Source organism: Abramis brama, assembly GCF_963993115.1.
Source record: "Abramis brama genome assembly, chromosome: 22".
In the NCBI taxonomy this organism is placed as follows: Eukaryota; Metazoa; Chordata; class Actinopteri; order Cypriniformes; family Leuciscidae; genus Abramis; species Abramis brama.
The window spans coordinates 20,118,137-20,132,116 of NC_139984.1; the positions used below are offsets into that span (position 1 = coordinate 20,118,137).

General features: G+C 37.4%; 2 protein-coding genes across 2 annotated transcripts; both read left to right on the plus strand.

The window, feature by feature from the left end:
* The first annotated feature begins 332 nt into the window (after positions 1-332).
* On the plus strand, positions 333-7,620 carry ccn5 (cellular communication network factor 5). The gene is made up of 5 exons (XM_084098561.1): positions 333-621; positions 1,454-1,670; positions 2,671-2,919; positions 5,400-5,620; positions 5,700-7,620. The coding sequence occupies exons 1-5, from the start codon at positions 550-552 to the stop codon at positions 5,982-5,984; spliced, it is 1,044 nt and encodes a 347-aa protein (XP_083954687.1). The 5' UTR covers positions 333-549; the 3' UTR covers positions 5,985-7,620.
* Positions 7,621-8,165: 545 nt separating this feature from the next.
* Positions 8,166-10,256, plus strand: LOC311073738 (P2Y purinoceptor 1). Its single transcript, XM_084099677.1, has one exon. It carries the CDS (start codon positions 8,220-8,222, stop codon positions 9,210-9,212), a length of 993 nt encoding a protein of 330 aa, XP_083955803.1. The 5' UTR covers positions 8,166-8,219; the 3' UTR covers positions 9,213-10,256.
* The last annotated feature ends 3,724 nt before the right edge of the window (positions 10,257-13,980 follow it).

Consider the following 13,980-nt stretch of genomic DNA (forward strand, 5'->3'; position numbering starts at 1 on the left):
TCAGAACCACTGACTCATTCAGGAGCGCAATGACTGTGTGTTGCATGGAGATTATTCTGTTTGATTGAATTCTGCTTTGAATTATTTCTGTTGGCGAGCAATTGTGTCTAAAATGTATGCAATATAAACCTTTTTATTTAACTGTTGTGCAATACCATGCTCCCAATTTCTTATCAAACGTTTGTTTTATTCAAATACATTTGATGTAATTCAATAAACAAAAGCTGTTAGACTCTAAAAGTAAACAGAAAACTTGGATGTGGTTAAGAGAAAGCCTAATGTGCTGTCTTCTCTTCCAAATGTCCATGCTTCACCTCTGCACGCCAGAGCAGACGAGCAGAGGGAGAAAATAATTCCTGGTTGTGGAAATGGGCAACGGAGATGTGGAATTTGAAACATTTCTGATCCAGGTCCAGCCACTGTTTACCCTGCAGTCCGGCTATGACATCAGAGCGAGGACTTTATAAAAGTGCATGTGCACAGAGCCAGGCAGTGAGCAAACAGTAACACAAGTAGAAAATCTTATTGTGGTGCAACACATCGAAGAGCATGATGGACAAGCTACAGAGAGACAGAAACATCATGATGGCATGGGCACTGCTGTTTTACCTGGGTTCACAGGTGAGAATCGCATGTTCCCAGTAAACATGTTTGCATGCATGCATGTGTTTTGCCAGTGGAAACATGTTTCTATCTGTTCAAGTCTATGTGGAACAGCTTGATATTTTATCCTGTTATACTTTTGTGAATTGGCATTGTTAAGAGTTTTTGTTGGAAGATTTGTCTTTGAGAACTCATTCATTATTAAACAGGGGTTTTCCAGTATAAACTGAATGCAATGTAGCATTAATTCTTAATTAAAGAGTGAATGTTCTGTACAAATGAAAGATTTTCATAGTCTCAAGTTTGTTTTTTGGCTCTAGCACTAGATCAAAATTGAAAGCATGTTTTTATGCATTTAGAGCCTGGAAATACTTACCGTAAGTGATTCACAATAAGGGAGATATTTTTTCCTTTTGCTTCTCCTTATGCATATTATCAATGCATGTTTTTGAAAAACAATCTGTACTATTGTTAGACTCATTCATGACAAATATAGTCAAATATATATAATGAGAAACCTGAAAGAAATACATTATATTAAAGTAATGTTTGATTATTGAAACTGCATGCATTGACATAGTATTATTGCACAGATGTACAGAATATCTGGTGAACTATCAGAAATCTTTAAATTACCCAGACTCTGATTCAATTTAAAATGCATGAGTCCACATTACAATTTAGAGTCATCTGTTTATCAGAGGTAATTTTCAGAAATGTACATCATAACAAATCACACAGTTAGCTAAAAATGTCTTAATTTAAAAATGCAATAATTTAAGGCAGAAACAATGACTCTGATGCTTTGTTGCATGTGTTACATAACACTTGTTCCTGTATTCTGCCTTAGGTGTGCTGTCAGCAATGTGGTGGCCCTTGTCAGTGCCAAGGCTCTGTGCCAGTCTGCCCAGAAGGAGTTCCTCTTATTCTCGATGGGTGCCAATGCTGCCAGATGTGCGCACGGCAGCAGGGCGAAGCCTGTAGTGAGGTGTTTCTATGTGACAGTCAGCGAGGGCTACAATGTGACTACAGTGCCAGCTTCCCTGGTGACCCAGGAGAGTGTGTCAGTGAGTGCAAACTACTTCAACAACCAAATGCTCTGTCTCAAATCTCTCAACACTGTAAAACACTGTCCACCCATAGCTCTTGGTTCAAACTTCTTAAAAAGATACTATATTATTAGCATTAAGCTTTGTATCAGTAGAAACCCAGTAGTATTTTCGAATGACCATGCTTCCCTCCCTCATATTCCCCTGAGATGAGAGATTTCTGTATTGTGTGTCTGGAAAAAAACCCTCCAATGACACAAAAATCTTAATTTTGCGTCATCGAAGGCTTTTTTGGCCAGAGGCTATAGACTACAGCCAGTAGGAGCTAGTTCCGCATGTTTTCAACCCGCCCATAGGGGGATAGGGGGATCTCACAATAAAACAGCATCCTTTCAGTTTCGAGTCAACTAGTAGCCTAGTTGTATCATTTCTTCCGATACTGTCCTCTGTAACCGGTAGGCGTGGCTTGGGAGTGGCCTCGTAGGGCAGCGAAGCAAGTGCATTCTGGGAGTTGTTGTCTTTCTTCCACATGAGCCAAAAATACATTTTCTGGCCTTTCTCAGTCTAGAAGGCACCAACTTCTAAAATAATGTCACATTTCTACTATATAAATGACCCAATTTAAATACACATTCATCTTTCCAGCGGTGAAATATCCCTTTAAATATCATTATCAACGTCGGTTTGAACTTTTGATCATCATTTGGGACGCCATTTGATTCATCATTTGTAATTTCGGTTTGAGCATTTGATTCATCCTATGAGATGAGTACATTTGATTTATCATTTGATTATTACATTATATTCTGAATTATGATAGGGTTGTGCTGAATTTATAATAAGTAAGGCCTGTATCTAGGAATCAGAGTAGCCTATATAGCTATAAAGCCATACAGCCTTTATGAGAACACCAAAACATTTTGTAATCCCAGTATGATTGTGAAAGAGGGCCGACCAATCCAGTTTTAGGCATTGCATCTAGTGTCATCAGTGTAATCTTGTGGACCTTTGTTTTTAGGTCAGAAGGAGCTGGGCTGTGAGCATAATGGTGTCTCTTACCAGGAAGGCCAGGTATTTCAGCCCTCTTGTGCTCTTCAGTGTCGTTGTTTGGGCGGAGGGGTGACCTGTGTGCCCCGGTGCAGTGAGGATGTTCTCCTGCCCACCCCAGACTGCCCTCATCCTCGAAGGGTTCAGCAACCAGGAAAATGCTGTAAAGAGTGGGTGTGTGAAAATATGGACAACACAGTGCTTCAGGATGCTCACATAGGTACTTTATTCAAATTTTTTTGTGTCCAGCAAACAAATCAAAGGCTGTTGTTGTTCATGTAATTATATTTCATGAGCTGGAATGAAAACTGTTTCCTGTTTTGGGGGATTTTGCATGAATCTTTTTACATGTTTCTTATTCAAAACCCTATCTAAGAACACTCTCAATTACATTCCAGACTGAGGTTTTCATTGTGGGATTTTGACCATTTAATTGAAAATGTCTTGCCAAGATGGAACCCAAAAGCACAAATACTGGCTTCTTCCCGAAGCCAACTTTCCATGATTCATAACAGGACTCATGTCTCTGTAACGCAACAATTAAACTCCAGAAAGCCAGACAGAGTGTAAAACACTGGTCAGGAGGGTGTTCAAAAGCAATGTCACCCAAGTTACATCGACTGGAATGGTACATTTTGTTCTGAGTGTTTAGAGAGAAGACGTTTACAGATCCATGTGTATAAAACACTGCCAATAAATGGTTGATTATCATCTCTTAGGGATGGAGGTATTCCTTCTTTGAGATTCTCAGATTATAACAATGATTGTCAGATGGAAAGGGTTGATTACCATACTGCTCTAAGGTTTAATGAGATAAGAATGAATATTTTAATTCAACATTATATCAAAATGAATACTTTCTAAATGCACATTCCATGTCTTATTGTGAACTATTCATTTGTGCGTGTTATTTAAAAAAAGTTTGTCTTCATAATGCTTCAGCAAAATTCCTCTGAAATGACTTTTTTCCACTGACGTCACTTAGGCTCCATGGGTTATTAGATAATGTTCACAAATTGCTAAATAGCTATTTTGTTTTTTTTGTAGCAAACTTGTATTTAGTCTGGTTTGGTGCATGATCAAAAACATAGCATGTGATTGCAGCATGAGCTAATCAGCTAGTAGACTCATTATATTCATATTACTTTAATACAATGTCTATGTTTATGTTAACAATGACAAAACTTGAAATGAATTGAGCTGGATGATAACACTATTGTCTTCTGCAAAGCTGCTATACAGCTGAATCGAATTCATTTAATAATTGATTAAATTTGCAACATCAACACTGTTATTGAACTAAATTTAATCAACATTGAACTAACTTGAGCTGAATAACAACACTATTGCCTTCTGTAGAGCTGCATATACTGTAGCTGAATTGAATTTGTTTCATAATTGAGAAACTTTACAGTTATTAAACTGAACTGAATCAACACTAAACTGATTTGAGATTAAAGGGTTAGTTCACCCAAAAATGCAGTACTCTCTTGTACCAAACCCGTAAGACCTTCATTCATCTTCGGAACACAAATGAAGATATTTTTTATTAAATCCGAAAGCTTTCTGTGCAACATGTTCCCATTCAACATCATAACCACTTTCAAGGTCCAGAAAGATAGTGAAGACATAGTTGAAATACAGTAGTTCAACCTTAATGTTATGAGGCAACGGGAATACTTTTTGTGCGCAAAAAAAATAAAATAACAATTTTATTCAACAATTTCTTCTCTTCCGTGTCAGTCTTTGATGCTGTTCACGTTGTAAACACAGTGCAGCACTTCCGGGTTCTGCGTCAGAACGCCCGGCTCAGTATTTGCCGGCTCCTGTGTGAAGAGCGTGGGAGACTCACACGAAGAGAAGAAATTGTTGAATAGTCGTTATTTTTTTTATTTTTTTTGCGCACAAAAAGTATTATCATTGCTTCATAACATTAAGGTTGAACCACTGTAGTCACATGGACTATTTAAAAAATATCTTTGCTACCTTTCTGGGCCTTGAAAGCCTTGGTAATAACGTTGCAGTCTATGGGTGGGTGGGGGGTGTGGGGGTCAGAAAGCTCTCGGATTTCATCAAAAATATCTTCATTTGTGTTCCCGAAGATGATCGAAGGTCTTACAGGTTTGGAACGATATGACAGTGAGTAATTAATGACAGAAATTTCCTTTTTGGGTGAGATAACCCTTTAATAATGACAGTACTATCTTTTTTAGAGCTGCTTAACAGCAGAATTTGAATTTGTCTCGTATTTTATGACGTTTCCATTATTTGATTCTGTTATTTACTGTGAAGCTGTAATTTAAAAGGCGTTATGTATTTTCATGATTAAGAATATCTACACCCCATGTGATTTTTCTCATTTTTCTAACCAGGCCTCATTATATTTATGGGTAAAAGAGTACCCATAAAACATAGTATTCTGCAATGGCATAGGGCCTTGCACATCAACGTTGTACGTTACATGCACTTCTTACGATTGCAATAGATTCCTGATGGATACAATTATGTAACCTTTTTCATTATTAGCCAGGTTTCTTTAATTATATAAAAAAATATGGCATGTTTGTAAAAGTGATTCGGTCCTAAAGTATGTAGTCATTAGTTCATTGTGTCTGAAATAATCAACATGTGGCAATTACCATTTCATATTAAAAGAAGTGTAAGAGCTGAAGTTTAATTGAATTGTTTTTGGGATGGCAGCTTCCAGAAGTGACCAGACATTGCCTGCAGACCCTGGATACCAAACCAGACCCGGTTCAAACTGCATAGACCAGAGCTCAGAGTGGAGTGCTTGTTCGCACACTTGCGGGTCTGGAATATCCACACGGGTGTCCAATCAAAACCCAGCCTGTCGCCTGGAGATGCAGATGCGCTTGTGTATGATCCAACCCTGTCAGCCTGTTCTCCACAGAACTCCACAGGTGAGTCTCCATTAGGATCTGCCATTGGATTCTGACCATTCAAAACAATCTCTAATCAACCCCCACATCTGTGCTTCAGTGGTCGAGGAGGAAATGTCAACCCAGTTACAGGTCAGCAACCCCAGTTCGGCTTTTCCACCAGGGCTGCTATAGTACACAGTTCTATAGGCCCCGTTATTGTGGCTCATGTACAGACAGCCGTTGTTGCACTCCTTACCATACTGGCACGGCACTGGTCACTTTCCGCTGCCCTGGAGGAAGACTGCTCAATCATGCTGTCATGATCATCAACTCCTGCATCTGCCATTACAACTGCCCCTATTCATCTGGAGGGGCATATAGAGGGACACCCTTCCTGGGTTAGACACTCACTCTACTCTCTTGTAGGCTGACTTTGGATCTAGTAGCTTCATTTTGGATGCTCTGGGTTTACATGTCTTATTGAGTGTTAGTTAAAAAATGTTACATTGACCAAACTCAAGGTTTGAGGTTTCAGATTAATGACTGAAAAACTTTGACTCTTGACGACTTTTTTTTTTTCAGGACAATGTCTTAAGACTGGATAGGTTTCCACAGCTAGCAATAATATGTTCTAAGAACGTTTTGCTAATGTTCCCGATAAGTTTCTGAATAAAACATTTCAGAAAAAAGTTTCATAACCAATGTATAAATATTGTTTTTATGCCACCTTTTTAAGAACATTATTAAAGACCAGATAACACTGACCAAACATTCTATTAACATTACTGGAAGAATTTTTGATCTTAACTCTGAGAGAACTTACCAGAACATTAGCCAAAGTTCTGAGAATGTCATCTGTCAGCTGGCTCTGTACTTTAAGCTTCTGTAAAAGTTTAAAATCTGCCAGAAATTTCATTTTTATGTTTTTTTTTTTTTATCTATTGGGTTTACACAATGGCATCTGTTTTTACTTTGAGTGGGAGGATACATTAGTTAAAGTAGTACACTTGTAAATATTGAACGATTATATAAGAGTAAATCCGTCAATATCTTTGCCAGTTTTGTACTATATTATTGGACAACAACTGTGGCTTTCAGTGAATTCCAAAGCTATTAGCTCGCAAAAGATGAAAATGATATAAAAGATAAAACATTTTCTCCCCTTCACCAAAAAGAATCTAAGCAAAGAAACTCATTATAGTGTGTGGTAGATTTGTCGTCTCCTGATCGACGTTCAATGATATTTATCCTCTAATGCGTTTCCTAATCGACGTCGGCTGAGTCGGTCAACGTCTTGACCCCTACGAACACTAACACTTGGGAAATAAGATCTCTAGTGTTCCACTAACCTGCTGCGCAGCATTAACCAGACAGACAATGAAACAGACAATGCCTGGCTTAGAATATGTTTTAATCACGGTTCTTCATATATGTAATTCAGCAAACCCTTCTGCTACATAAAAGTCTGGTACCTTGATTACTCCAAATCATGAGTTCATAAATTTAGACATCTGTCTAGTTTCATTTCCCCTTTTGTTATATTCGGACATGATTCAGACACACGTTGACTCACGTTGAGTGTTTGGGGACATTTCAGGTTTCAAAAGCATATAATCCTGCCAGAAAAATAAATGTTAGTTATGATTCATTTAAAAAATCCATCACAAGTGTTAGTCAGATTTCAAATGTACTAGAAATAACATTACACATGAATGCAGAAGTTCTTCAGGTATTGGGTAAATGCTATGCGAAATTTACATTTAAGTGTGGCATGTTCATCTGTATTTGTAGGCTTTTATTTGAAGACTGACACTAACTATAGTGTTTACAAATTTCATGCAAAAAGATGTACTGTATATAAATATGTAAATACTTTTTATGTCTATATGTTTCTGTCATTAATACTAGAATTTTTATTATTTGTGTTCATTTATTTCAAGTTTTATTGCACTGTCATTTGCCACCTCACAACATTGCAGTCAAAATTTAATACACGGTTTGTCAGATTTCTCATAAATTCTCAATAAAAAGTTTTGTACTTGTCACCTTTTCTTTGGATCTAGTAGCTTCATATTGAATGCCCAGCATGAGTCTCTTGCTTTACAATGATTCTGAAGTGCAAGGCTGCCCTCTTTTGCTTTTCTGATGAAGGGCAAGCAAGAATTTTATGCTTCAGTGATTAAGAATATTCGCCCCCTGGCTGAGAATCACTAATTTGCTGTAGAATAATTTGTACCATTATGAAATAGCTTATGTACATGAATGGGCAAATATAATAGAAATAAAGAATATATGGACTGTAATGATAATGAGTGTAGCAAACCATATGCTTTTGAAAATCAAGAACAAAAAGCGTTTCTCATTTCTTCATTTTTTACATTAGGTTCCTGGGTGTGTTACATAAAAAATGTAATAGCCTAAACATGTCCTTTCTGACTTGTATCGCTATTTCTATCATAAAGGTTTTTTTATCTATCATAAAGAGATTAGGCTAGTTCAAGTTCAAAGTTCATACAGTAGTTGAACGTTTTGTTTGACACACAGGTTTTGGTTTGAGCTCAGCTGAGGAGTCAGTATGCTCTCACTTCCTGTGACATATCTTCGAGCCTCCATCAAGAAAGTCTGATAATCGTCTCCAATGATGGAGTCCAACTCAACCTGTAAATTTGTCAATTTTGATTTTACGCACAAATTTTTGCCCTCAGTCTACGTGACTGTTTTCACTCTTGGAGTGATTGGCAACTGCTTGGGGCTGAAATCTGTGTATGATAACTGGAAGAAAATGGGCACTGTAAATATATTTGTGCTCAACCTTTGCCTGGCAGACATTTTATATCTTTTGACTTTGCCGTATTTGGTGGTTTACTACGCATCCAACAGCGAATGGATATTTGGACATGTTTTCTGCAAGATTTTAAGATTGTGTTTCTGCATCAATCTGTACGGCAGCATTGGTTTCCTCACGTGCATCAGCGTATACAGGTATCTCGGCATCGTCCACACTTTGAGAGTTAAAGGCAGGATTGCAGCCAAACACTCTGTGGTGATTGTTTCACTGGTCTGGTTTTTTGTTTTTCTTCAGTGTCTGCCTGATATGTTTTTTGACAAAACCTCCAGCAACAAAACAACTTGTTTTGACACAACTTCGGACGAGCACATTAGGGAATACCTGAAGTACAGCATCGGAAGGACGGTTGTTGGATTCGGGATACCGTTGTTAATCATGTTATGCTGCTACGGACATGTGGCGTTTATTCTGATGACCAAGAAAGACATCGATGTCATCTTGAAGCTGAGGTGTCTCAGGCTGGTTGTCGTTCTCACGCTGCTCTTCTCTATTTGTTTCATTCCTTATCATGTTTTTAGAAATTTCAACTTGGCAACTCGAATCTCCAAGCTGGACGGCACGTGTCAGAAATGGTATTCTGATGTGTACATCGCAAACCAGGTTGGTAATGCATTGGCATGCATGAATAGTGCGATCAACCCACTGGTTTACCTCTTTAACAGTGATGAACTGCTAATGAAATGTTTTATGAGGTGCAGACGAGCACGTCAGTCTCTTGCAGTCTCTCTTGTGGAGGGATCTCCCTTTCAGACGCATAATATTGACAGCATGGCCATGAGATAGAATGAATCATAGAGATGAATGGAGATTCTTTGTGTGTGAACTTTTTTTTCTTGCCTCGAGGACACCACTGTTCGTCTAAACTACAGTGAATAAAATTATTCTTATCTCGTTCATTTTGATGTTACACGTGGTTATGCCCTCCATTTCAGTAGGCTATACCCTACATCTTGTGACAGGATACATGCCCTTACCGCTTCACTGGATTATGTCAAACAGAACTGAGTTTGTTCTTATTGTGTTCCAGTTCAAAGCAAGGTCATTTTGATTATCATCATGGGATAATCGATCATAGCTAAATGTGCCGTTCTTTCTTTCTTTTAACTGTAATTGCATGCACTGAATGATTGAAAACACATTTTTGCTTTAAATGTTTGCATATTTTTATGTGAAGTAAATTCTTAAGAACTTCTTAACTGATATTTTTGAGTTATATACATTTATCAATATTACAATATTGCTCTAGTTTTCATGCAACTGAAAACTACTGTTGCTATGTAAACAAAACAAAAACAAGGTTTTTTTATTACACAGGAAGGATATAGGCCTATTACAAATGAACCGTGTAATGAAGCTGCATTAACATGACACACCCATCTTATATGACTTAGTACATTTAGCCATGTGGTAAATTAAAAGCAGAAAAGATCAGATTTTTGTTCAAGATGATTTGAGATGAAAATAAATAGACTTGCATCCAAACACATGTACACAACTTTGTAAGGTAAAGACCCATTAAATACAATAAATATGGGTTCACTTGGAACAAGGATAAATGTGGATATATTTTGATATTTAAGATAATTTATTACAATTTTAGGAGCATTTTAGTTTACTTTTGTAAGATAAATATTACTGTGTTGGGTCAAAACAAAAGGTAATAGTTTTTCTTTGTCCCATTATTGTCTTTGTCACAGATTGTAAATATGAATTATTTTTGTTATATCTTTGTATATGTTCTTTTTTAGCATTGATGTTTTTTTTTAAACACCATGCACCACAAATACTGTTAAGATCAAGGTAATTGTTAAATCAATAAATATTTACGAAAAACTTTTTGTCATTTTTGTCTATAGCTTCTGGAGATACATTATTTTTTAACAGTTCACATTGAAGTTCATGACTGTCAAGTGCATACATTGATCTTGCTTTATATAGGGATGCATTGATATTGAAATGTTAGCATATAGCAACAAGACGTGCTAGGGTGATATTAAAATTGTATTCAGTCAAAATTGCAAAATTGGTGGAAATACCTGTATGCTGCAACGTGATCTCATGAGAAGACGTGTGTATTTTTACGTAAAGTGTAGTTCTACCATACGTACATTTATTTACGTTTTATACACAAAGAAACGTATAATACTGACGTATTTACAGCACTAAACCGTATAAAATGCACGTAATTGACAGCACAAAAACGTAATTTATTTAGGTATTAAACAACTTTACCGACGTGCAAATTTGTACGTATTCCTATTTAACTTATGCATATTCAAATCGTGGCATTAATGTTTTGACTATTGCATTCAGTTGTCTTATCAATTAAATTTTCAGTCGCATTTATTAGTTTAACGTTACTCATATAATAACGTTAGGCTATAAATAATAACATTTCGCTCTGTTCGTGCCTTCTGCTGCAAACTCGTTTTGGAGGATTAGCCTACATAGTGTTAAACAAGAATAACGTTACACTTTAAAACCTTAAAAATACCTTCTTTAATCGTTTAACCATTTTGTAATATTTGGTTTATTTACCGTGAGACACAAAAGGCGTTTTCTCCTATAGACCCATAATACACTAAAACAACATAAATTCACAAAAGACATCAATTTTATTAGCTTGATGTAATCCAAATCTTTAGAATCCATACGTTGTTTGCAAGAAACAGATCCAAATTCAGCCCTTTATCCAGCGATCTTCATCTCCATTCTCAGCAGAGACCGTAAACGTCAAATCCCGCGCTCGTAGTGAATTCAAATTCAAAAATTGCGCCCGATTAAGCGTTACGACATGTTTTACGGCAGTGATATCAAACGCTCATTGGCTCTCGCATGCTTCGTCACAGATTGCGACATGCTGTGTTTAAGTTGGTGTGCTACATTTGAAATGGAGAAGCGCGCACGCCTTCACAGAGCGAACAGCGAACCGAAACCGGATTAACATTTTCATGGATTAATAACTTAAATTCTGCTCTGTAACGTTAACGTTACCTCATACAAAACTATACTACCAGAGAGGACTGCGACGCATCGTCATGTGAACGACTTTTGGTACCGGGTTTGACATTTTCTCAATAAATAAATTATTGTGATTATACTTGTCTGTCTGTTTTTCTTTATAATTGTAGCCTACGTAGTTTTAAGAAATTAGGGGTAGGGGTAGGATTAGTGGCTCAAACTTTTTTTGAATGCTATATTGTTAATAAAACTCCAATTTCCCTACACATATATGTCCATTACGTTTTATCCTTTTAATATTGTCAATAAAATGGGTATGTTTAGGTGTGGGAGTAGGGTTAAGGGATCTTACATTTATAATCTATAAAATGGTAAAAAAGGAAATTATACAGATATCTTTATGATATGAAATATTCGTAAATAGTTTACGTTTTTTAGCTGTAAAAACGTAATAATACGTACGTTTAAACGTTGCAGATACGTCCATATTATACGTTTCAGCATCTATCCAAACGTACAAAAAAAGTACGTTTTCTATCTTTGAAAATTACGTATTAATACCTACGTATTAACAATGAGACCAGGCTGGTATACATTGATGAGCCAAAACATAATGACCAGTCACAGGTGAAATGATTATCATTGATCTTCTAACAAGGCCACATATTAATGTCTGGGTATTAGATGGTAAGCAAACAATCAGGTCTTGTAATCAACGTGTTGGATGCAGGAGAAATGGAATAAAGATCTGAGCGACTTTGACAAGGGCCAAATTGTTATGGCAAGGCACCTGGGTCAAAGTATCTCTGAAACGGCAAGGCTTGTGGGTTTTTCCCGGTCAGCAGTGTGTCTAAGATGACCCCTGTCAACCGTCAAAAGCACCTACAATGGACACATGAGCATCGTAACTGGACCTTGGAGCAGTGGAAGAAAGTCGCCTGGTCCGATCAGTCCCCTTTTCTTTTACATGGATGGCCATGTACATGTGCGCCGTTTACCTGGGGAAGTGATGACACCTGGATGCACTGTGGGATGATGACAAGCCGATGGAGGGGGTGTGATGCTCTAGGCCAGGGGTTTTCAAAGTAGGGGCCGCAGCAAGTTGGAAAAAAAGTAAAAAAAATAAATATTTGCTAATATGAGTATTGTTATCAAATAACATAATAATTTGTTGCATAGCCTATCTGAACATTATACTTTTAATGCTAATCTTTTAGAGATGAACTGATTAATCGGCTAGTGACAAGAATTGGCCGATTTTCACGTGATTTTCAGTCTGACATATGCCGATTCAAATGCACTCGGGCGCGCATGAATAACATCGCGCAACATCAGCATCACACATGCACACAGAACGCACATGTAGGAAATCTTGTGAATTACGGCCGTTTCAGACCGTGAGCAGCGCGAATTTTTTTCGGCGTGCATGTTCAGTGAGTGCATTCACACCGCGAGCAGGAGCAGCGCGTGAGCGTCAAGCAGGAGCGTCGCATGAGCAGTAGTGAAGCGGAGTGTTTCGGCGCCGAGTCTATTTTTGCTGCGCTGCTCACGCTCAATTAAAGTGAAAGCACACTTTTGATGGACAAAATAAATATGATTTCACACAAAAAGTAGCCTACCTAAAATGCACATAATTTGCATGTATAGTGTGTTTGAACAAGAACTGGATTAGGCTATGTCAGAAAAGAAAATGAAGACAAAAATATTTATAGAAAATGTATCCATTTAAACTTTTTATTAATCAGTTTGGGTAAAAGTATTTTATATATATATATATATATATATATATATATATATATGAAATATTTGTGTGTGCTGTAAAGTGGTTAGAAAAAATGAAATCAGAATCGGCTAAAATCTGTATCGACAGGTCAAACTCAATGAAAAATCGGAATCTGCCTTGAAAATTGTAATGGTGCATCTCTATAATCTTTCTGATTGGCTGGTATCAAACACCATCACATAATCTGATGTTCACCTAGATGTTTTATTTATTTATTTCTACACATGCCGTAGTATTGTCGATGGGTTCAATAACACATCCTAAGGGGGGCCTTGGCCAGAACCTAGTGGTATTTGGGGGGCCTTGGCATGGAAAAGTTTGGGAACCCCTGCTCTAGGCAATGATCTGCTGGGAAACCCTGGATCTGGTTATTCATGTGGACATAAATTTGACACGTGCCACCTATACCTAAACATTGTTGCAGACCAGGTACACCCCTTCATGACAATGGTGTTCCCTGGTGGGAAGTGGTGTCTTTCAGCAGGATAATGCACGTTGCTACACTACTCACATTGTTCAGGAATGGTTTGTGGAACATGATGAAAAGTTCAAGATGTTGCCATGGCCTCCAAATTGTTCCCCAGATCTCAATCCAATAGAGCATCTGTGTATATATGTGTATATTTTGTATTTAAACTAAATGACTTTGTGTGGCTAGTGGATGAAAAGCATAAAGATTAACAGTCAGCAACATAACACTAGCTGTATGCTCACTGAGCTTGTGAACTCTTGGTCGAGCAGACATTAAAGGACAAGGCCAGGCGGCACAGATCATATGTCTACATGTCATTAGGGTGGGGGGTGATG

Bases quoted from the DNA above. Each gene is read 5' to 3' on its own strand.
- ccn5 (XM_084098561.1), top strand. From the start codon at position 550: ATGATGGACAAGCTACAGAGAGACAGAAACATCATGATGGCATGGGCA. The intron at 622-1,453 runs GTGAGAATCGCA...ATTCTGCCTTAG, and splicing joins TGTTTTACCTGGGTTCACAG to GTGTGCTGTCAGCAATGTGG. The intron at 1,671-2,670 runs GTGAGTGCAAAC...CTTTGTTTTTAG, and splicing joins TGACCCAGGAGAGTGTGTCA to GTCAGAAGGAGCTGGGCTGT.
- LOC311073738 (XM_084099677.1), top strand. From the start codon at position 8,220: ATGATGGAGTCCAACTCAACCTGTAAATTTGTCAATTTTGATTTTACG.